Source organism: Schistocerca nitens, chromosome 5 (assembly GCF_023898315.1).
Source record: "Schistocerca nitens isolate TAMUIC-IGC-003100 chromosome 5, iqSchNite1.1, whole genome shotgun sequence".
NCBI classification, from domain to species: Eukaryota; Metazoa; Arthropoda; class Insecta; order Orthoptera; family Acrididae; genus Schistocerca; species Schistocerca nitens.
In genome coordinates, this window is record NC_064618.1 from 16,319,652 (window position 1) to 16,344,405 (window position 24,754).

The following is a 24,754-nucleotide window of genomic DNA, read 5'->3' on the forward strand; positions in this document are numbered from 1 at the left end:
GTTAACTACTGAATTAGGGTGTTGTGGTTCCAGATTGTGTTGAAAGGAATTTTGAGGTTTTGGAGGGTGTGGAGCTGGAAGTGGGAGATTGAGTAGATGGGAGAGACTGGGTTTGTGTGCAATGAGAGGTGGTTGAGGTTTGCTGGAAAGGTTGTGAAGGGTGAGTGAGTTGCCTTTCCGGAGGTGGGAAACCAGGAGATTGGATAGTTTTTTGAGGTGGAGGGTGGCATGCTATTCTAATTTACGGTTGGCCTGTAGGAGGATGCTCTGAACAGCCGGTGTGGATGTGGGAGAGGAAAGATTAAGGACTTTTATTAAGGATAGGAGTTGACGGGTGTGTTCATTGGCTGAGTTGATGTGTAGGTGAAGGATTAGGTGGGTGAGGGCAATGGATTGTTCAGTTTGGAACTGGTATAGGGACTGATGGAAGGAAGGGTTGCAGCCAGGTATATATATATATATATACACATGACAGTTGCCATCCTTTCCATGTCAAACATTCCCTCCCAAACAGCAATGGCATTTGTTGCAAATGTATTTGTTCAGATGCAGACTCTTTACAGCAGTACACCACCACTCTCACTTCAGCTTTCGCTGGACATAATTATCCCAATAGCCTAGCTCAAAAGCAGTTCTGCTGATCCCACCAAAAAAACAACTTCAGAACACATCTCTAGTCACCCAGTATTACCCTGGTCTTTAACATATTAATCAGTTACTCCGACAAGCCCATGACCTCCTGAAATCATGCCCTGAAATGAGATCCATTCTCTCTGATATTTTGCCCACTACACCTAATATAGCTTTTCGTCACCCTTCCAATTTCCGCAATATCCTTGTCAGGCCCTATGCTCCTTCTGCACCTGTCTCCCTACCCTATGGCTCCTATCCCTGTGACCATCCCTGCTGCAAGATTTGTCCTATGCTCCCTCCCACGACCACCTATAGTAACCCTGTAACAGACAAAACATTACTATCAAAGAGAGAGCCACTTGTGAACGACACATTTTCCAGCCTTTTACAAGCATTGCTACCACCAAGTTATCAGTCGAGACTAATGGGCATAGTCAGAGGGTTTATAAAGGCAACACAAAATATCCTGTAGCAAAGCAAGCTGTACAACAAGACAGTCATTACTTCAGTGCCTATTTTATCACATGCACCATCTGGATTCTTCCCCCAGAGACCAGTTTCTCAGAACGCCACAGGTGGGAACTAGCACTACAACATGTCCTTGGTTCTCACTATCCACCTAGGCTTAATTTACGTTAATTCCTTCCATCTCAGCATCTCTTCACAGTAACTACTACTTTCTTCATTCAATATTAGTTACTTACATCTTTCATTTTCTGACTTTTCCATTTTTTGCCGTCCCCCCTCCCAGCTCTGTTATATGCAATGCACTTAGTTTTTCACTCTTCACGATGTTGTAGTAGTAATCTCTGTCTTGCATATTACCTTGTTGTCTACCTTAAGCTCTCATCCAGTTCAGTCCCCAACATTCAACCTTCCCTTCTCATTCTGTCCAGTAATTCTCCCCTGACCCGGGATTATGGGTGACTTTCCTGAACAGTGCCCCTTCCCCTAAACGTCTCTAGTCCTTTCCCTTCACCTCTCTCCATTCTCCTTCAACTCTTCTGCCAGAAGAAGGAGCCACTGGCTCTGAAAGCTTGTAAAAATTAAAGCGTTTTGTGTGTGTTCCCCTGCTGCCACTTGGCGAGTAGACATTTTATCTATTAGTTTACATTAATATAAATAATTGACTATTTTTGTTGTTATAAACAGGGAATTTTCTTCAACAATTCTGTTGTAACAAAGGAGATCTTCATTATGTTCGGTTCTGATAAGTAACTTAGTCTACATCCCTCGGGTGTTTCAATGGACTGTATACCACAAAAGTTAATTTCTTTTTACTGTAGTGGATTAAAATGCAACAACTAGTGCAATCAATTTCTCATCACTTCATTCAGCAACCAAAAAGTTTGAAAATGTATTTGTCCCCACTGAAATGTGAATTTAGGTAATTTTGCAGCAAAAATAACCTTAACATTTACTACAGCTATGGAGAGATATAGATGGGGCCTGATAAGTTTTTGTTGGTTGTGTCACAGTAATCCAGCAATTACTCACAATGGTTGCATTGTCAGAATGTTCTCCACCAAGTAATATGGTACTGTGAAACACGGACACTTACTGAGCCACTTCAGAGGTGGCTGACATGTTCCCACACCTGAATGAATCATCATCCTGCTCTGGGTTTCAAACACGAGTGCTTCATCAAATATACACATCTGACAAGAGTATAAAAACATCGGGAAGTGTGGAGGCAGTTGGGGCATATACCAGTCAACCCTCACAGCCCTCAGGATTTCTGCAGAAAGTACTAGTGGAATGCTGAACCATAACTCTCAGGCACTCCTTAACACAATGGTGTTAACAGTGAAAGAGACTGGAAAATATAAAGATCCTTTTGTACAAAAAAAAAAAACAAGTTTTGTTACTGGACTGCAAATAATTGTCACAAAATTCACAGAAGTGTCTTATGCTACTCACTGTACTCACTATGTTGGCCCTATATGTGGAGAGCATGGATTTGACAGTAGCTATTTTCCTGGAAAAAAAATATAATATGCTATGGCACAGCTTGGATTGTATATGAAATTTTTGTAATTGAGGACAACGGCCCACACACCGAATTAGTCTCTCAGTCTGAGAGTAATGTTCAGTCAGCAAGAGACAGAATAACCTTAGTCGAGTCCACAGGACTTCTTTTCTACATGCTTTTCTTCTAATTGTGTTCACCCAGAAATATTAATTAATCAATCAAAGGAACCAAAAGTAGACAAAGGCAGTGCTAGTGAAAAGTTACTGAAAGTAAAAACTGTCACTACATTGAACATAAACTCACTCTTTTGCTAAGAATGGACTGTTTGTTCTGATTACATTAGTTAGTCATAGACAAACAATTAAACAATAAAAAGTCCAAGTTGGAATATCACCAATTAAGGAAAGGATAGATTGCAACTCACTGTAAAGATGACATGCTGAGTTGAAGACCGGCATAATGAAAAGACAGTTACACACTAAGCTTCCGGTCAACGCCTTCTTCAGAAAAGAAAATGCGCGTGCACACACACACACACACACACACACACACACACACAGCGCCAGCTAGTGCGATCACGTGTGCGTGTGGTGTATCTGCTTCTGTGAATCCTTTTCTTTTTTAAGAATGCTTTGGATGAGAGCTTAATGTGTAAGAGTCTCTTTGTTGTGCCTGTCTGCAATTCAATGTATCATGTATACAATCAAACAATTCTTGTTTTGGTCAGAGGAATAGGAAAATATAACCTCTGCGTCACCAGTGGTTTCTCATATAAATATATTTTTTTTCTACTTGTCTTCTATGGGTGAAAGGTTCCCTCCTGCCCCCCCCCCCCCCCCCCCCACTCCCCCTTCCCACTTTACTGCGATTGCATTCCAGCTTCTATCTTAAAATTTCTAATAAAAATTTGTAACCAAACGTTAGCAACAAGCAATAAAAAGCTCAGTTCTAAACAGTTAATTATGGTGTCAGCTATAACTTTTATTGGAAGTTTAACATTTTTTTAGAGAGAAGTCCAGCAACAGATTAATATAACTAAGGCTTAAAAAGAATCTAGTGGTTCCCAACAGTGACACAGTGATTTTCTGGAAGGTAAAAGGAGTTGGTGCAGGTTGGATGGATGGTAGTGCGTGCACACCTGTGTGTGTGTGTGTGTGTGTGTGTGTGTGTGTGTGTGTGTGTGTAAACCGGTGAGTGGGTGGATAGGTGCGAGAATGGGAGCAGGCATGCGCAAGCGTGCAAAGTCTACTTTCCTCTTATGCATTAATTATCCTGTTAACTAATGACTTATTAAAAATGCAGGAAGGCAGAATGGACTTTTCAATAAAAAATTAATATAAAGAAAGCTTATAATTTTGGAGGACTTAACAGCCATTCTAGACAAACAATTCTGTATTTGGTGGAACGTGGTATACTACAAAAACACACATACTTACTTCAATGGATTCTTCATCTTCAATGCAGAATAATTTTCGTAACTTTGCATCAGCTTCCAAGCAAGAACTGACTAATTCATGACACGAGTTTAATTTATCAATACATGTTATACATATCTGTAGTGGAAGTTTATCATCTTCTCTGACCTATCGGATGAGAAACTGTTATGAGAAATAGTACAATGTGTCAATCTACCATGTTAAAAATATTCTTAGAACATGAAGACATAAGGCATCCACATATTCCTCTTTGTTCCAGTAATTATATTCAGGTATTTAATGCTGACTGTATGTTATTACAATTAAATATCACAACCAAATTAATGAAATCTTAGTATTATGGGCAAGTTCCACATAATGACAAATTCTCTTTGAAAGATACCTGGACATCTTTGAGCCTCCATTTCACAGCTTTATTTCTAGTTAATTTTGATACACCTGCTCTGATTACTAGGTGATATGAACATTTTACAGGCAAATCAATTTACTTCAGAACTGTATTGAAACACAGTGTCATAAAAGAAGTGTAAATTGTTTGTTTACATATCATCTAAACACACAATGCTCTTCTGATATTGGTTGAACTAGCACATGGCTCATCCAAAGTATGTGAGGTAATATAGCACACTTGTTTTGTGGCTGCCAGTTCTGTATCTTTGTTCAGTAGAAACTTGCCTTGCACATTATACACACCACAGACTTCATCACAAAGGGACATACAATATTGTATTCACTGCAACATACAACACCAAGTCCAACTAACAGAAAGGAGAGACATTTTGGTTCACACAGGCCCTTTTGTTTGTGGCAAATTACTTTTTTTTTTTAGACATTTGTATTAAATGGTATTCATGTGCCCAGTTATTTTAGCTGTCTTTTATTGTCACGTATGCACTAAAGTAGCAACTGGCTCGCATATTCCAACACAATTAACACTAATTTTAGCAATGGGCACAATCACTGCCAGAAAGTATCATACACTGTTATGTACGAAACTCCTTGTGAAGGCCTACATCACCATAAAAATTGTGCATGGAGTGTACCACACTAGCTTACACACAATGTCCCATGAAATCAAAATGATAATTCACAAAGTCTCATTATGTTCATTTGCCACATCCCAGAACATGATACCTTCATATGCTAGATCTATTACAAATGGTGACCGCTATCGTATTACTACTGGACAATATTAACGAAATACAAGGGACCACTGGAGAGGTGACCCTACTCTTGTTTGTGGCACAAAAGTCCAGATTTTTTGTCACACAGATCAGCTCTGAAATAAATGTTTTCATCTTCCATATAGCACCTTCACCTTGAACAGTTTTCTGTAGAAGTATGATAAAAAAACTAATGTACTATGATGATGACGTCCACTGTACAGTCACGGACTGGTCAAACGACAGGGAGGCCACACGGTACACAGATCATCATAGAAACAGTAATGTTAAAGTACAAAAATTCCCTTTATGTTCAAAGCAATGAGTTGTAGAGTTAGATAAAAGCATATTGCTAGCAGTATGTTTTGTTAGTTTTGTAATGTAACAAACAGATTTGTATCAAAAGGATAAAACTAACAGAGACAACTGCTGACCAATATTTACCATCAGGAGGTCAAATTAAGGATGACATGGATCCACAAGGTACAGGGCAGACAAACATGCGAGGGGGAGGCATCAAACAAAGCAAGGGTAGTTTGATTTACTTTTTAGAACTCTCAACATACATATACAAAAATTTCATCTCCTGAACGCAATTCTGTCTCAAAATTTTATAACAAATATCTTTGTATAATGAAAACAATCAGTTTTTGACAATATAATGTAACTGGATACACATTATAGCTACCCGCCAAGCAGCAGCAGAACATACACATAAAAGGTTATAACAAGGCAAACTATCGGAGCCAGTGGCTTCTTCTCCAGCCAAAAGGATTTGAAGAGGGAGGAAGAGGGACGAAGGAAAAGGACTGGAGATGTCTACGAAAAGGGGTTGATTTTGGAAGAGTCATCAGAACTGCAGGTCAGGGGAGACTTATTGGAAAGGATGAGAAAAAAAGACTGATTGTTGGAGACTGCACCGGATGAAATTTGAAAACCTGAGAGCTTAAAGGTGGAAGACACGGTAATGTGTAAGACGGAGATTACTGCTAAAACATTGTGTACGAGTTATGGAGAGTGAAAAGCTAAATGAATTTTATGTGACAGAAGTGGAACAGGGATGGTGAAAGATAGACAGGTAAAAAAATGAAAGATGTAGAAAACTAAAACAGAGCGAAGAAAGTAGTAGATAGTGTTACGAGGTGCTGAGATACAAGAAATTAATGTAAAGTAAGGCCAGGTGGGTGGCAAGAACCAGTTCGCAAGAACTAGTTCGCGTTTCAAATCTTGTCCAGTGCAGTCCCTAACAATCAGTCTTTCCGTCTCATCCTGTCTGCTATGTCTCCCCTGACCCCTGGTTCAGAAGACTGCTCTGAAATCTATCCCTTTTCCTACACCTCTCCAGTCCTTTTCCTTCCCCTGTCTTCCTTCCACTTCAATCCTTCTGCGTGAAAAAGCAACTGGCTCTGAAAGCTTGCCTAATTATAACCTCCTTTTGTGTGTGTTTTCTGCCACCACTTTGTATAATGGAACATGCTTTACTTTGCAAATGGCTTCACACATACTTTGAAAAGAGATCCAGCAGAATTTCTTTCAACTAAGTAATGGAAAAAACTTTTTGTATGATGAGAATTTACTGCTTTATAAAAATGCAAAGAAAGACTAAAAGTAATATTCTGCAAGAAGACAGTGTATCAGGAGAAGGCCTTTTGGCCAATGCATACTTGTCTAGCAGTCTTTTTTGTTGTGCCTGCCTGTGATTCAACATCTCCATTTTATGGTGGGTAGCAATATGCACATTCAGCAATTTCTATGTTTCCTTTTCCTTCATTTACATTGCCTTCTCCTATTCACTTCAAGCATTTGTTAGTTAAGTGTTGGGATTAAATTCTTCTAACAATATATTAAGTTCACCCTTTTGAGACATCTGATTGTCATATGTGCACCAGCATAGGCAGTGCCTGAGTAAGACTTGTGCTAAATCTCAAAAATGTTAATGCCACAATAAAAAAAATTCTGGACACAAGCTACCCATCTACCCACTATAGAGACAAGGCGCACACGCAGAGAGAGAGAGAGAGAGAGAGAGAGAGAGAGAGAGAGACTATGTCAGCACTTGATGAAAACTGCAGGTTCAGTAGTTGCAGTAAGAAATTCTCCACTGCTCAATATGTCCTCTTTGCAATGAGAGATGTTTTTAAACATTTGTATTAAGCAGTATACTGCAAATATTCCAATCATCATATTTTTTATCACCTAATTCATATTTCCTGTTGAACAGAACAATCTGCTCTTCACAAGCTATCACTGAGGGGTTATCATCATCCAGTGTATTACGTAACTCACACAGTATTACAAATCAGCTTCGCTTGCCGTGCAAATACTGATTACTCGTCGCAATTCCATAAACCCACAGGTGTGTCGATCAAGTGACTGACAGTCAGATATGGAATTTCAAGGTGTGACTTAGCCAATGTAAGTTTCTTCATTCTTATGTATTCAAAATGAATCAAAAGTTGGCAGGTATGTTTTTACATCTGAATGATACGTCTATTCAAATGTCACACCAGTCACTTGTAGTCCCACTGCGAGGATGCAAATCAGGTTTGCTTTAAATACACACTGTAACGGCCTTAAGAGTTTTGTCACGGTTAGTCGACATTAGTCAAGAATGCCTTTAAGGTGACAAATACACTACTAACAACAACTCACCGAGTTTGAACGAGGTCGTGGGATAGGGCTATGAGAAGCTGGATGTTCCTTTGGCAATATTACAGGAAGACTTGGCAGGAATGTACCCAATGTACACGACTGCTGGCAGCGGCGGTCACAAGACTGTATAGTCACAAGAGGATTGGTGTTATGGATGGCAAGAAGACTGCTATATGGCATTACTGAGAGGGAAGAGCATTGTGTTTGGCATACAGCTCTGGCACATTGTACTGCATCTGCAGCAGCAACTTGAGCAGCAGTTGGCACCACAGTGAACTCTTACAAATTTGTTATCTAAAGGCCAGACGCTCTGTAGTGTGCATTCCACAGCCCCCAAACCACTGCTATTTGTGACTTCCGTGGTGTCGAGTGAGAGTACAGTGGAGGGCAGGTTGAAGGTCTGTCGTGTTTTCTAATGAAAGCCGGTTCAGCCTCGGTGCCAGAGATGGCCGTGCATCGGTTAAGAGAAGGCCAGTCGAGTGCCTGCAACCCCATTTCTGCGTGCTACACACAGGACCTACGCCTGGAGCTATGTGGTGCTATTTCTTATGATAGCAGGAGCACTCTCCAGGTTATCTCCATGTGGCCCGACTACAAATTTGTACATTAATCTGGTGATTCGACCTGTTGTGCTGTCGTTCACGAACAGCATTCGAGGTGGCTCATCCACGTATCACTGTCGTAACCCAAAATGCTCTACAGAGTGTCAACTTTTGCCTCGATCTCTCCGATCATCAGATCTGTCTAACGAAGCACATCGTCAGACAAAACCTCCGGCATCATCCCCGTACTGACCGACCGAGTGCAACCGGCACGGAACTCCGTACTACACAATACGTGTACATTTGTGTGCTCGTACTCAACATTCTGGCATTTACACCGGTTATTACTGTACAAACATTTCACATTTGCAATGGCTTATCTCACGCTTACATTAACCTGTGATCTTGCAATGTTAATTACTTAAGAATGTTACCTAACAAATGTAGTCCTGAAATTTCATTACACTACATTAATTATTTTTCTGGAGATGCGATTTCTTTCTGTGGGCGTATATATTTTAATTTCAACCACATAAATAGTTATACACTTACATCAACAATGTGTTTCAAGATTGAGCTCTCATCTTCCGATTTTGTCCAAGAAATTACATCATTAAAAAACTTTTATATGTCAATGACATAGCCAACTAATTCTCTGTATGTTGCTTTACTACTGCTTGGAAAAACCTGAAAATGAGAGCCTGCACGCTTGAAATTCCTAGTTCTTGGAAAGGGAGAACAAATTGTGTATATGAATGCTTTAATTAAAGCATACACAGATGTTTAATAACCACTTAAGTCTAGTAAAGTGGATAACATTAAAAGAAGACAACAAACTAAGTTTTTTGAGAAGTGAAAGCAGTTATATGGTTACAAAAAAGTAAATGGCAGAAAAAGAACTATAAGAATAATATTAGCAGCCACTAAGTAGCTGTCCATGTTATGTTACTGTCTGTAAGCATCAGAAGTATAAAAATAATTAGATAACTGGAACAAGCATTCATAATTCTACAACACGTCACGTAAATAAACAAAAATGTCAACAGAAGTTAGTCTAGCACAATATACAGAAGAAAGATCACTACTGAAAGCCCAAGATGGAACAACAGAGAAGATAATGAGTCGCAGACAAACACAATGAAAGGACTGCCACACATTTAGCTTTCATTTACAAGACCTATTTCTGAAGTAGAAAACACACTCAGTCAAGTCGGCAAGACTCAGCGGAGCAGTGCCTCTGAGGAAGTCCAGCGCAGTTCTGGACGAAACGTAAGGAGCAGAAAAGTTCTTGGACCACGACCTCACATCCCGGAAAGTATATCAACAGCCATGTCACCTGGTCGTGAAAGCCTTCATTCTACACACTCAGTCAAGTAATAAGTACAGTGATTACTTGCTTACACACACACACACACACACACACACACACGCACACACGCACACAAAACCACTGACGCATGTTGCTGAAGCCAGACTGCAACTGTGCCTTATGGAAGAAGCAATCTGACAATCTGAAATGGATGATGGAGGACAGGATGAGACTGGAGCAGTAAGAGGGGGGGGGGGGGGGGGGGGTAGCAGGGTAAGGGTGGGAGGACACACAATGCTGGCTGTGGGAGCATACGTAGATGTGGTGGGGACCAGGTAGGGCTGCCAGTACAGTAGTGAGGTTTGCGTGAGAGGAGGAGGAGGAGGAGGAGGGGGGGGGGGGTGGAGAAGAAGAAGAAGAAGAGGAAAAAAAGACTGTGAGTGTATTGGTGGGTCATAATGCTGTGTTGTGGTGGAGTGGAAGCACAGAAGGGGTTATTTTGGTGAAGGATAAGACTAGTGCAGTGTGAAGCCCAGGGTTACAGAAATGTAGGATATATTGCAGGGAGAGTTCCGACCTGCATGGTTAGAAAATCTGGTATTGGTATGAAGGATCCGGATGGTGCCAGCTGTGAAGCACTCATGGAAGTGAAGCTTGTTGTACTGGACAGCATGTTCAGCAACTAGGTGGACCAGCTGTCTTTTGGCCACAGTTTGTCGGTGGTCTTTCATGCGTACAGAGACCCTGTTATCTACCATCCCTACATACAAAGTGACACAATGGTTGCAGCTAAGTTTGTATATCAGATGCCTGGTTTCACAGACAGCCCTGCCTATGATGAGGTAGAAAATGCCTGAAATAGGACTGGAGTAGATGGCAGTGGGTGCTCTTATGGAAGACACGTTGCCTCTCTACGTCTGTTCCAGGGATACGAGCTATGTGTCAAGAGGTTGGCCGCAAGTTTGAGGTAAGAATGAAAAATAGTATTGCATAGGTTCGGTGAGTAATTGAATGCCATCATGGGAGGGGTGGGAAGGATATTCCTCATTTCATGGCAGTATTAGAGGTAGTCAAAACACAGTCACAGAATGAGATTTAGTTATTCTAGTCCTGGGTAGTACTGAGTCACAAGGGGAGCGCTCTTTTGTAGCCGGACAGTGCGTAAGTGGGATGAGCTTGGTGAATGAAGAGAAAAAGCATGGAAGACCTGTTTCTGTATTAAGTTAGGATAGTAATTTCAATCTGTGAAGATCTCAGTGAGACCCATGGATGTGGCTACGCTGTAGTGAAGTGACTTCTTGGTGTGGAAAGGGTGGCAGCTGTTGAATGAACGTATTGCTGATGGTTAGTACGTATGGTACGGACAGAGGTACTGACATGGCCATCTTTGAGGTGGAGGTGGCTTACTGGGTTGAGTACGACCAGGTGAGCGAATGGGGGAGAAGCTGTTGAGGTTCAGGAGGAATGTGGGTAGGGTTCCCTCACCCTTGATCCAGATCGCAAAGATGTAATCAATGAATCTGAACCAAGTGAGGGGTCGGTGGTAAGGAAGGAGTCCTCTAGATGGCCCATGGGCATAGGATGGTGTCATGCAGGTGGCCACGGCTGTACCACAGATTTGCTTGAAGGTGATGCCTTCAAAGGAAAAGTAATTGTGGGAAAGGATACAGTTGGAAGGAGGCCTCCTGGCCAAAAGCTTAAATGTATAGCAGTCTCTTCGTTGTGCCTGTCTGTAACTTGAAGTCTCCTCTATCCATCTTTTCGTAATATTGTCAAAAACTGAACACAGAATTTCATACATGAATGCCTCTAAACATTGCTTTCAGAATAATGCCAACCATAACAAAATGAAGTTAACATACTGAGGTGTCTCAGAGGTACACATCAAGCACCTCATTCCAACTAAAGATTCAATGTTGAGGCAATACCAGATCATCAGTTAATGGATTAGACAGTGGGGGCATACTGTATTATGAAATAATGTGTCTTGCCGAGTTTATTGAGTATACCACTAATTTGAAAGTATGGTTGACACTGTCAAGACACACTGCTCAAAGGATATGTTTGACTTGGAATGACTGACACCTGTGAAACTGCCGTTACTGGTGTTCCACTTAGGTATCATTTTACCAATGTTTATTGCTTAAAATACTGCCACTGACTCAAGAGTCTGTGATAATTCTTCTGTATTAACAATATTATCCAATTTCTGTATCTGTCTTTTCTTTTCTCTATCTGTTCTTCAACAGGAGAACTTCTGGTACCACATTATTCTTTGCTCTGATATCATTTCACCGAGAGCAAAGTCATTCAAGTTTTATGTGGTGTATTGCAATAACTGTTAATGTTTTACATAGCCTGAGAGCATTTTTACTCGATTAAGTATTATCTACGCGAGAGAGAGAGAGAGAGAGAGAGAGAGAGAGAGAGAGGTGCGGGGGATATTATTGGAAATCTGATAATCAAGCATAGAGAGTTAAACTCTGAGTCTTACATTACAATGTACTTACAAGTTAGTGCAAAATATCGTCCAACTGTCACACTGATTTTCACAGCAAGTGACTGAATTGTGACATTGTTCTCATTCTCTCCCTCTTTTTAACTTACAAATCTGCATAGAGAATTGAACCAGACAATCTTTGTGCAACTGTGTGAACAACGTTTTAGATCTTCATTTATAAGACTTTGAAGGAGGGGAGGGGAATTTTTTTAGATATTTATTGCCAATTTCATCAAGTTACTTATAGTAAAAATATTTTGCGAGATATGACAGCAAAAATGATAATTTACTACTGTTTTGAATATAATAAGCATCTGTCAAATTCAATACAGATTTTTAAGAAACCACACATCTCTTAGTATGAACTGAAGCTTTTTTCCTAATGTCTCATTCTCGTACGTGGCTATTTCTACTGCCTATTAATATTCCATTACCGACCCCCCCCCCTCAATAAATATGTCATTGATGACAGAACACTCAGTATAAATCCTAACAATTCACCCTTATATTGGGAGACAACGCCATATTTTAAGCTAGAAAAGGATGATGACAATATGGTGATAACATTTACAGCCTATTACATGGATACTCTGCAGAATACATTTCTGTGCCTGCAGAGGACACCATCTACGTGTTTTAACAGTGAGATAAAGATCTCTTTTCACTCCTTCTTATTACTTAATTCATCATAACAACAAACATTAACATTACTTATGTAGCTACATGATACACATGTCCATTTACAACAACACCACTGTCACTGTCTGATACACAGTCCGCTACCATTAAATACAGACATTAACAGTAAATATATACAAATCTGTAGAAGTATAATAAGCATAGTACATCTTTGAAGTTGTACCTTATAGAATGAAAGTAGATACAGCAATGGAAATTAGACTATTTAGTAATTAAATCGACAGAGTAACTGAAATAAAGTAACTGTTGAATAAAACATGACCAAAAACCTTTTTGGCTGTGAAAAATTATGAAGACAATAGCTTAATGTAATAGGATAGATAAAAATCTACTCATCGGACAGAGGCAGGAGAAAACATACACAAAATAATGTTTTATGTATGCAAGCTTTTGCAGCTGGTGGCTCCTTTTTCCGGCAGAAGGGTTGAGGGGGAAGGGGCAGGAAAGACAATCTTTTCTTTCTCATCCTGTGTGGCAAGTCTCCCCTGAACTGAGTTCTGTGTGACTTTCTGAACTCTACTCGTTTTTCTACACCTCTCCAGTCATTTTCCTTCACTCCTCTTCCTTCACCTTCAAACCCTCTGCTGGAAGAAAGAGCCACTGACTCCAAAAGCTTGCATATGTAAAACCTTTCTCTATATGTATGTTCTCCTGCCGCCACTTGGTGAGTAGATTTTTTATATATCCAGTTACATTACAGTATCAAAAATGGATTATTTTTGGAGACACTAGTTTGATAGATTTGTAACCACAAGAAGAAAGTGCCACAGAACAAGATGTAGACGTATACGCGGAGTATGACTTCACTCCATGCAGTAATGGGAAAAATTTAATATTTATTCCACAAATGCAAGAAACATTTGAGGTACTAAGTTCATGATGTACAGTGCAACAGTTTACGGAACAATAAAAGGTGAAAGTGACTAAATTAGAAAATAATTGCCAGAAAGTGTAAATTCCAAGAAGTAAAAACAGTGGAGAGCTGTTAGGGATACACAAGAAATGATCTGATACAGTGAACATTCAGAACATTTGCATTTTAAGTGCAGGCACTTCTAGTTGATTATTTGTAATTATGACAAACATTTTTTCCTGAACACAGAGTACCTAGACTTGTTGGCATTATCTTTGGTTGAATGGTACCTCCATTTGCATTTTAAAAAATTTTTCACACAGGCAGTACAAGCCCTTAGGCCACTGTCGAGTGTTCACAGTTTAACAACATTAGCCAAGTAGTGCACTTCGAGCTGTCATTCAATAAAAGAAGGTAAGTTATTCCTGATTAGGTACACAGTTGATGTAACTGTACCACGTGCTTTTTAACTATAGTAATCTTGTCTTCTGCTGAACAGTACATTACTCCAGTTTGTTCAGACCACCTGTATTAAAACTGCTTTAAGAACTGATTTAAATGTGGAGAATTGTGGCTAATAATCTTTATCTCAGCAAAATGCATTTTCAATCATGTAATTTGATTGGTGCATCATCATCATCATCATCAGCAGCAGCAGCAGCAGCAGCAATCATCAATTATCATCTACATTCGCTTGTCTTCACATCTCTACATACTGTTAATACCAGTTACAAATCACAATGACAGAAAGTTTCACATCATTCTCATTGTTCCAAAGTTACATTGTTCCCTGAACTACTTAAAGTTTAAACATCCTTTTTTTCCCTAGATGCTTCACCAGAATTTTTGTAAAATTTTTGTACACAACTGAACAAGAGTGTGAGAGGCCTGTAGTTCTTTACATCCTTTCTATAATATTTCTTATACTTTGTGAATTGAATATGTTATAGCTAGGCCTAAAATAATTAGTATTATTTAAGCGAAGATTCCATATACAGGGTGAAACAATATCCATGCACTTGGGCTTCGCAGTGTGACTCTCCACATGCCAGGGTTAAAAAATGTCTCTCACAAAACTGCATCCAGTGAGTACACCTGGCATAAAAAGGAAGTTAAAGAGTGGCAGACTGGCAACACTGTAACCACATACATGCTAACTACCTCTGTCAGTACATGCTAATTGTGCTGCACAGTTCGTGCAGTGGACAGAGTTTTGGGTTAGCATGCAGGAGGCTGATGGTTCAATCCTGGGTTGAAGTATATGTTTTTTATTTGGTAAATGCAGTCCAAGTGGTACGGTATCTGGCATATTAATCATCAACAGCGATTGCAGTGGGTCTTCTAGAAAACATTTGCACTTACATACTACAATTGTAGAAATTGAGGATTTGTCAGCTTTGAAAGAAGCCCTTTCCACTTTGTGAGCGTGAATTTATTCACAATACTTCATCTACCAGATGCAAAACCTGTTTTGTTTGTCCCTTCTCCAATGGTACTGTGGATTAGTTCCAACTATTATTCTTGCCTTGTTCAGGTCCATTACATTTCGTTAGGGCCTTACACTACCAGTAGGACTAGCAAAGTGTTTTGTGAATAATGTCGAAAATCAGTTGCTATTTGCATGAGTTATCACTACGGTCCCACTAATTATGCCTTTCAACACTGAGTCTGGTAACCATTGCTTTTTAGTACGTACCTCGATGCATTATTATTATTTCTTTACTTTCTCAGACGTTAAGTCTGGTTGAGAATGGAAAGTGACGCGGACCTTGATCAAGCGTCACTTCCTATTAACTGTACGGTATGTGTTATATTGCATTTAGGAACTTTCGGGTAATTGAACATGTATCAATAATTACGAATTTCTGTAGTTGTATATATGTGTTTGGATGTAGCTGTATTGCATTGATGTACTGGTGGATATTGTGTGGTATGACTCCTGTAGCTGATACTATAATTGGTATGATGTCAACTTTATCCTGATGCCACATGTCTTTGACTTCCTCAGCCAGTTGGATGTATTTTTCAATTTTTTCTCCTGTTTTCTTTTGTATATTTGTTGTATTGGGTATGGATATTTCGATTAGTTGTGTTAATTTCTTCTTTTTATTGGTGAGTATGATGTCAGGTTTGTTATGTGGCGTTGTTTTATCTGTTATAATGGTTCTGTTCCAGTATAATTTGTATTCATCATTCTCCAGTACATTTTGTGGTGCATACTTGTATGTAGGAACTTGTTGTTTTAAAAGTTTATGTTGTAAGGCAAGCTGTTGATGTATTATTTTTGCGACATTGTCATGTCTTCTGGGGTATTCTGTATTTGCTAGTATTGTACATCCGCTTGTGATGTGATCAACTGTTTCTATTTGTTGTTTACAAAGTCTGCATTTATCTGTTGTGGTATTGGGAACTTTAATAATATGCTTGCTGTAATACCTGGTGTTTATTGTTTGATCCTGTATTGCAATCATGAATCCTTCTGTCTCACTGTATATATTGCCTTTTCTTAGCCATGTGTTGGATGCGTCTTATTATTATTATTATTATTATTATTATTATTCTACTGATGGGATTGTGGAAACATCATGTCTATTACCATTAGTGAAACAGTGTAATTCAAAACCGAACATTTCACAAGTAGCGGTGTTGGGATGAATCATGCAGAGCAGTATCTGTCAGAGGGGTAATGTACTTTAGAAGGAAAAGTGCGCAGGACTGACAATGTGTTTATACTGTATGCACTGCCCACCAGATGGGGACTAGTTGCGAATGGAGTAATGCGACTGTGACAGACTCCAATGCACAAGCGTACACGTATCGAGTTTTCTAATTGTATACCTGGAAACCAGTGTGGCAGACGTATGGCATACAAAAAGATGAATATGTGGATATGCTTCTGGTCCTAGGTGCATCTGATAACCAGGTTGGTGTTCCCCCTCGTGAACATGCTAGTAGATATCCTTGTCAACACCATCCAGATAAAAACATGTTTTGTCATCTGGAGCTGTGCCTTCGGGAGTCAGGTGACAGTGGTCGTACACAGACTCGCCGTACTCCAGCTACTGAGGAAGCTATTCTGGAGGTGATACACCAAGAACAGCGAAGCACACTTAGTGTAGCAAGGCAGCTGCGTGTCTCGCAAGGAATGGTCATTAATTTACTGCACAAGCAGAGGCTGCACCCCTTATTATGCTTTCACGCAACACCTGCATCCTGCAGATTGCCATCAGCAGACGCAATTCTGTGAATGCTTCCAACACCAACCGGAATCCAACAATGACTTCATGAACACAGTGATATGTATGGTCAGATGAAGCATCATTCACTCGTGAGGGTGTCTTCAATATGCACAATGCCTACCTTTGGTGCGAGGTTAACCCGCACGTCACCTGCGACTGTGGATATCAAGTTCGCTTTGGTACCAACATCTGGGCCAGAATATTGGGTGACAGGTGTTCGGTCCCCTACATGTTGCCTGACCAGTTGGCTGCATGAAGGTATCCTGCATTCCTCTCAAACTCTCTGCCTGATGTGCTGGAAGATATTCCACTACAAGCTTGGCAGAGAATATGGTCCCCACATGATGGTGCACCTCCACACTCTGGATTTAATGTGTGACAAAACATTGTCAGGGAAACGGCTTTGACGTGGAGGTCCGGTTGTATGGTCACCACATTCACCTGATGTAAATCCCTGGATTTCTTTCTGGGGGGCACCTGAAGGAGCATGTGTACTTTACTCCGCCAACGTATGTGAAAGAATTGGTAGTTCATGTTCATTCTACTCTTGTTACTGTGCGAAGGGTCCAGTGCTGTAAGATCTGGCGGGTTGCACAGTGTTTGGATGTACAGGGAGGTTGCTTAGAGCATCTGTTGTTCTGAGGACAACATATTCTGTTGTGGAGGTCATGCGGCCATTAATATGGACATTTTTACTGTCACTGGTTGCTAATGTGTGACATCTTAGTGCTCACATTACATGTAGTATAAACAACAAGTACTGTGCTATCATCTTTATCATTTCTAAATTGACACTGTTTTTGTAGTTATTCTGTCCTGTGACAGGTCGTTTGTGTCAACTGTCTATTTCTTATTTGTCTAACCATGTGTTTGTCATGTTCAGCGTTACAAAATGTTGTAAATTTAGGATAAATGTGACCTAAGAAGCGGTGTATATTACAGTATGAAATGTCAGAATGAAATTAGCAAATAAAAAAAATGCGCCCGAACCCAGGATCGAAACCTCGACCTCCTGCATGCTAACCCAAAACTCTATTCACTGTACCAACTGAGCAGTACAACGAAAATGTACCGATAGAAAAAGTTACCATATACGTGGTTACAATGTTACCAGATTGCCACTCTTTTAAGTCCTTTTTCTGCTGGATGTACTCACAGGATGGAATTTTGTGACAGACATTTTTTTATCGCTGCCATGTGAGGATTCATGCTGCAAAGCCCGGGTGTGCGAATTTCGCTTCACCCTGTATAGTTCTGCAAGTTTCAATCTTATCACATCATCCCCTTCTGAATCACCCATTTTGCTACATTTTTATCTTTTCCCACATATTGGTTATTAAGTTGTTACTCTTCCTTACATAAATTTAAATTTTCTTAATCGATTAACTTGGAAATGTGTTTATTAAATATGGAAAAGATTCACTGTGGTCTAACAATGAAATTCAGAAAATGATGAGTGAGCACGGGCTGTTGCACTTTCAGTTCAAAGAGAATGAAAAAATGATGACAGGCAAAAGTTAGTAGAGATTCACGAGTCTGTAAAAAGATCTATGTGTAAAGCATACAATGACTACTACCATCACACCATAACAAAAGATCTTGCCGAGAACTTTACGAATTCTGGTCCTATATAAAATTGCTAAGCAAGTCAAAGGCTTCTACCCAGTCACTTATTGAGAACCTGGTGTCGCAGTAGAAGGCAGCAAATGGAGTGCCAAGGACACAGTAATAGGCATCCCTGGCGTAGACAGGCAACTGAAAGAATTGAAAAAATAAGCTGCTGATCATGTGAAACTCAGCTTGCTTTTTTCTTACGTGATGTTCTGTTAACTATGGATGAAGGGCAACAGGTAGAGTCCATATAGGTTTATGAAAAACATTTGACAAAGTGCCCCACTGCAGACTTTTAACAAAGGTACAAGCATAAAAAATAGTTTCTCAGATTTGTGAATGGTTCAAAGATATCTTAAGAAATAGAACCCACAATGTTGTCCTATACAGTCAGTGTTCATCAGAGACAATGGTATCTTCAAGAATGCCAGGGAGGTGTGTAGGACCCCTACTATCACAGTTGCTAAATATTTATGGGAAATGGACCAACATCCTCATCTCCATCTCCATCAACCCATTCCGTAGTAGTTTTCTAATTATAAGCCTGAACCATGACTACATCTTTTCTGCACAAGAGAACTCTTCTTCAATAGAGACCTTGTCTTCTCTCCCACACTCTATTAACCTCCACTTTCACACCAGCCTCATCCATCAAATCCTTGTATTGTATGTGAACACTAACACCAGGCAGTATTTCAGAAGGCTTTGGCATTGTTTTGCACTTGAAAATGATCACTGGATTAAGTTAGTACTGTAAGCACAACATGAGAGACAACAGTGTAATGTACTTTTCCATGTTGTAATGGATCTGGGAGATGTGTTATTTTCTACCGGATTTGTCGATACCAAATTGTAAATGTTTTCTTATATTTTTGTCAGAATTTTTTATTGTAATTTGCCTTATTATATGCTAATTTACTTATCTTTTTGAGAGTGAAAGCATATTGATTACTATTAGTAAATGTGACGAAGAATATCAAAGAGACTGGTTACAAGTGGAAGCTCGTGTGTTGTGTAAAATGTCTTTGACACTGGAGTCGTCTTTGACTGTAGTCAGTCGGCAGTGAACTCGTGGTGTGTGTTGATGGTAGAACAATGTGCAGTTCGCCGTCATAATAATTTGGAAGTGAACAGAAAAAAATGAATTGTTACTACTTTTTTTATATAAACTTTAAGAAGAAACCACATTCGAAGAAATGGTATTTGAAGTACCAAAAATGAGGCAAACGCATTGAACCAGGTCATTTCTGCAGCCGACGAAACTGTATTGTGGAATCATACTTCCACTAGACAACTGAAGCCAAGACAAATATCATCTTGTAAACATTTCACGGAAAAGGTACTGTCACAAAATATGCCAAATTTAAGTAAATACAAAAATAGTGAGCATATTTCAACTGGGGGCTCGTCCGGGATACCATATTTCAACTGGGGACTGTAGCCGGGATATTGTGTTCATGTGATCTTCAACAGTGCTACGAAGAAGAAAATTTTTGTGTGTTAAAACCAGTTTTCAGAATGTGTGTTACATTATTTGTGTTCATTGGGAAGTAAAGGTTTTGGAGAAGAAATGTTTCGGCAAAAAATATAATTTTCGATAGAAGAAAAAATTTCAAGAATTTTGTTCAACAAGGAAAACGTGGATTTGCAACAGTAGAAGAGTGTTCCAGATAAGTCACGAAACCCTCGTATTTTGTTAAAACAATATTTTTATCTTATTTTGTATTGTTGTGTATAAATTTTTTTTTTCTTCACAGTGACTTATGAGATTTTCGAGGGTATTGTGCCTAAAGTAGAAAATAGTAATTTAATACACTTCAAAAATCAGGACAGGTCAAATGAAACAGAAAGAACTGATCAGTTTGATTTTAAAAGTTTTCTTGTAAATTTCACGAAAGAAATTAAACAATCAGTTGACGACAATAAGACTTACTGGGATGAAGAAATTGATAATATTTTGTTGCAAGTCCAAGCAGTCAATACCCAAGTGGGTGATCTCTCGAACAGAGTTGAGGAAAAAATTGAATCTGTGGAAGCAAAAGTAAATGAAATTGATGCTAAATTGAGCGATGAAATTAATACTGTAAAAAAATGAGTTACTGGCAGATGGGGAAAGAAATTTAATTGATTTTAATGAGATAAAAGGGGAAATTAAAAATTTGGAGGAGAACACAAAAGTTTTAGTAAAAAATGTATAACAAAAAACTGACAATCGTTTGGTTACTCTAGAAAAAAAAAGTAGAATGCAATGATTTAGAAAACAAAAAATCTGTCAAAGAACTCAGCGAAAAAATTGAAAGTTTTGACATTGAATTTCAAAGCAAAAATCACAATGTCAACACATGCAATCTTGTATCTAATATTCCAGTGAAGCACTTTTCGGTAGATGGACCTTTACATCCCGTTGATTTTATACAGTATTGGAAGGATTGTTTTTTACCTCACTCACCAGATGATATGAAAATTAAATTTGTGAAAAAATTCTTGGAAGGAGAAGCTTTGACTTGGGCAAACCAGATTGTAACTGTGGGGATGACCTTTTCAGAATTTGAATCAAAATTTCTGGAAAATTTTTGGGATGATCTTAAACAAACTAGAATCAAAAGTGAATTTTTGAATGGGAGAAACTATAGAGAATCAGATGGGAGCATGAAACAATTTTGCAAAAGTGAACTTCAAAAACTTATTCATTTAACAAAACCTTTGGATGACTTTATCAAAACAGATACCTTAAAGAGACGATTGCCATCAGCAATGCTATTGAGTTTAGTTCATTGTCCTGATAGTAACGTTGAGCAGTTTCTCAATTATATAGAAAAGTTGGATCGGGTAACAACAAGAACACACAGTGGGTTTACTCAGAAAGGTAATGGTCAAAATTGGGGAAATGATAACTTTCAAAAAAGGGAACAAAACCATCATCATGGTGTCGGTCAAAATTCAGGGGGGATATAACAATTTTCAAAAGAAGGACCATAATTTTCATCCAAAACAAGAACAAGATTTTCGCGGAAATAATCAACAAAATAGAGAACATTTTAGGGATCAAAATCACAGAAATTTTGATAGAGATCAGTACAATAGAAACTACCAACAATCAGGCAATGTTTGGCATAGGAATGGTAACAGAAATGTTGATCAGAGACATTGGCAGAACCACAATCAGCAGTTCAAACAGAAACAAGTTGTAATTCAGGAAATAAAAAACGAGTAGACGCCCCCTTGAAGGTCCGCAAGGTTGAGGCAGAAGGTGAGCATGATGAAAGGACCAATGGATGTGACTATCATAAACCCAAACATGGCAGTTCCAAACCTAAGCTATCACATGAGGTTATTAGTTGTTACTTATTGAAAAAATTTCAAGAGGAAAATAATGATGATATTGATAAAGATAAAATTTTCAGTAAACAAGAACATACAGTAGATAAAAGTAATTGTGATTCATTTAATTTAACAGAGTTTTACACTTGGGCAGAAAAGAACAACACTTTGTCAGATGATGTAATTTGTAGTAGCTCAGAGACATGTGTGAATGAAAGAGAGAATACATGCTGTGAGAATGAAAATATTTGTGAAAGGGATCTGGTAACCTTAGAATGGGGAAATAATATTTTAGGGGATAATTTGAATGTGTATGACCTGAATATGTATTATGATGATGATGATGATGATGATAAAGTTGATAATGATGGTAATGGTATTGATAATTATGTTGAGGAAAGGAGTTTCATTAGTTTAAATACGGAGTTGGGTATACACATGGTTGAAAATGGATTAAATAGTGAGAATATTATAGAAATGCCCAGGGATGTTACCAGGATTAATAAGGCTCGCAAGCAGGGTGTATGTGAAAGTGTGAATTTTGATGTTGTTGGTAAAGAATCTGACTACACAAATAATGATGACACATGTATAACTTCTAGCCTAAGTGAAACATTTACAAAAATGGCTCTGAGCACTATGGGACTTAACATCTATGGTCATCAGTCCCCTAGAACTTAGAACTACTTAAACCTAACTAACCTAAGGACATCACACAACACCCAGTCATCACGAGGCAGAGAAAATCCCTGACCCCTCCGGATATCGAACCCGGGAACCCGGGCATGGGAAGCGAGAACACTACCGCATGACCACGAGCTGCGGACAAAACATTTACAGATACTAATGACACACACACATTTCTTATGAATCTATGGCTGAACAGTAAAACTATTTATTTTGACAAGAACTTTAGGAAGATGCTTATTAATGTATGTGAAACTATATGTCCTGAGTGGTGGAAAAAGATGAGATATTTTATTTTTGAAAAGCTGAAGGATAAGTACTTCAATAGTATAAAAATGTGATTTGGATGAAAATTCTTGGCTATTTGAGATAATAGAGAGTACTAATGACAATTTTGTATCTTGTGCAAATTTTATAACTGTGACAAATAATACATGTAATGATATACCATATGATTCTGATAAGTATAGGTTTGGGGAAATTGAAAGTGATTTATTACATGAGGATACAGGTTCTGAGAAAAGTGATCAGTTTTGCAGTCCTTATATAAAAGTTCAAATTGGGTCATGGGTTGGTAAATGTTTAATTGATACAGGAAGTGAGACCTCGGGAATATCTGAAAGGTTAAGCAAGAAACTGAAAGCGGGGAAAGATTATGTTGAAATGCCAGTTGTTGGGGTAAAGATAAAAGGTGCTACTGGGAAGAGCAGTAAATTGGTAAAAATCCAGGCTTTAGTGACATTTTTAATTGAAGGCAAGTTGTTCACACATGGATGTTTTGTAATTCAGGAATTTAATGAAGATTTTCTTTTGGGTATGAATTGGATAGTAAAAGTAAATACAGCATTTGATTGGGTTGGAAGAAAACTTTTGATAGAAACTAGTGAAAGGGAATACATTCAGACAAATTTTGTGAACACACTTGGTGATCAGAGTAATGGAAATTTTAACAGTATCAATTTACTAAAAGAAAATAGATTGGAGAATATTGAAATTCATAGATTTGATACTGATGACGTTGAATTTGGGAATTTAGTAAATTTGAAAATTTCAGAAACACAATTTATCTGGGGAGCAAAAACAACAGTTACAAAATCTGCTGTGGGAATACAGTGATGTTTTCAGTGATATACCTGGTAGGGTAAAGGGTTATCAGTGTGAGCTTCAGGTAAAACCTCATGAACCATTTTTCATAAAACCATACAGTATTGCAATATCAAGAAGACCTGCTGTTGAGAAAGAGCTGAAAAAGATGGAAGGATGTAATATAATAGAAAGGAGTATCAGTGCATATAATAATCCTCTAGTAGTAGTTTCGAAAAAATATAGTGGAGTAAGATTGGTTTTGGACTCTAGACACTTAAACAAAATTTTGTTCAGACATACAGACCATCCCGAAAATATTGATGAGTTACTGTATAAATTTACAGATATAAAATATATGTCAAATTTGGATCTAACCTCGGGTTTTCATCAGGTACCACTTTCAGTTAATTCTAGAAAATATACTGCTTTCTTGTACAATTGTAAGAGTTACCAATATCGTGTTGTGCCATTTGGGTTAAATTCTTCTGTTTCCGAATTTATAATAGCTTTGGATCATGTACTGGGGCAAGAACTTGCATCTTAACTGATAATTTATGTAGATGACATTTTGGTTACAGGGCAAAATTGGGAGGAACATTTTTCGATTTTGAAGTCAGTTTGTGAAAAACTTAGAAAAGGGGGGATGAAATTGAAATTAGAGAAATGTAAATTTGCAGTTTCTGAATTAAAATTTTTGGGTCATGTTGTCACAGACAAGGGAATTTTGACAGATCCAGAAAAAATTGAAGCAATTTCAGAAATTCCTATTCCTAAGACTAAAAAACAATTAAAGTCGTTCTTTGGGTTATGCGGTTATTACCGAAAACATATAAGTGATCAGAGTCTGAAGGCACCATGTTTAAGTCAGTTACTTAAGAAAAACGCTATTTGGGTTTGGGATAAAAGTTGTCAGGAAGAGTTTGATCAAATTAAGCAAGAGTTGAGGAAGCAACACTTATTACACAGACCTGATTTTAATTTACCATTTTGTTTGAACACTAATAGCAGTAATTATGGGCTTAGAGCAGAGTTGTTTCAAGAAAGAGTAGAG

General features: G+C 38.5%; 1 protein-coding gene across 3 annotated transcripts in view; it reads right to left on the bottom strand.

Annotated features, from left to right (window-relative positions):
- The window catches only part of LOC126260095 (oocyte zinc finger protein XlCOF6-like), a 186,082-nt gene that overhangs the window by 33,778 nt on the left and 127,550 nt on the right, over nt 1–24,754 (bottom strand). For 2 of the 3 annotated variants that reach the window (XM_049957319.1, XM_049957317.1), the window contains one exon: nt 4,042–4,188. The exons of the other annotated variant lie outside the window; for it this stretch is intronic. In XM_049957319.1, the coding sequence (XP_049813276.1) occupies nt 4,042–4,188 (147 nt within the window). The remainder of the gene's footprint in view (nt 1–4,041; nt 4,189–24,754) is intronic. 3 annotated transcript variants of the gene reach the window in all.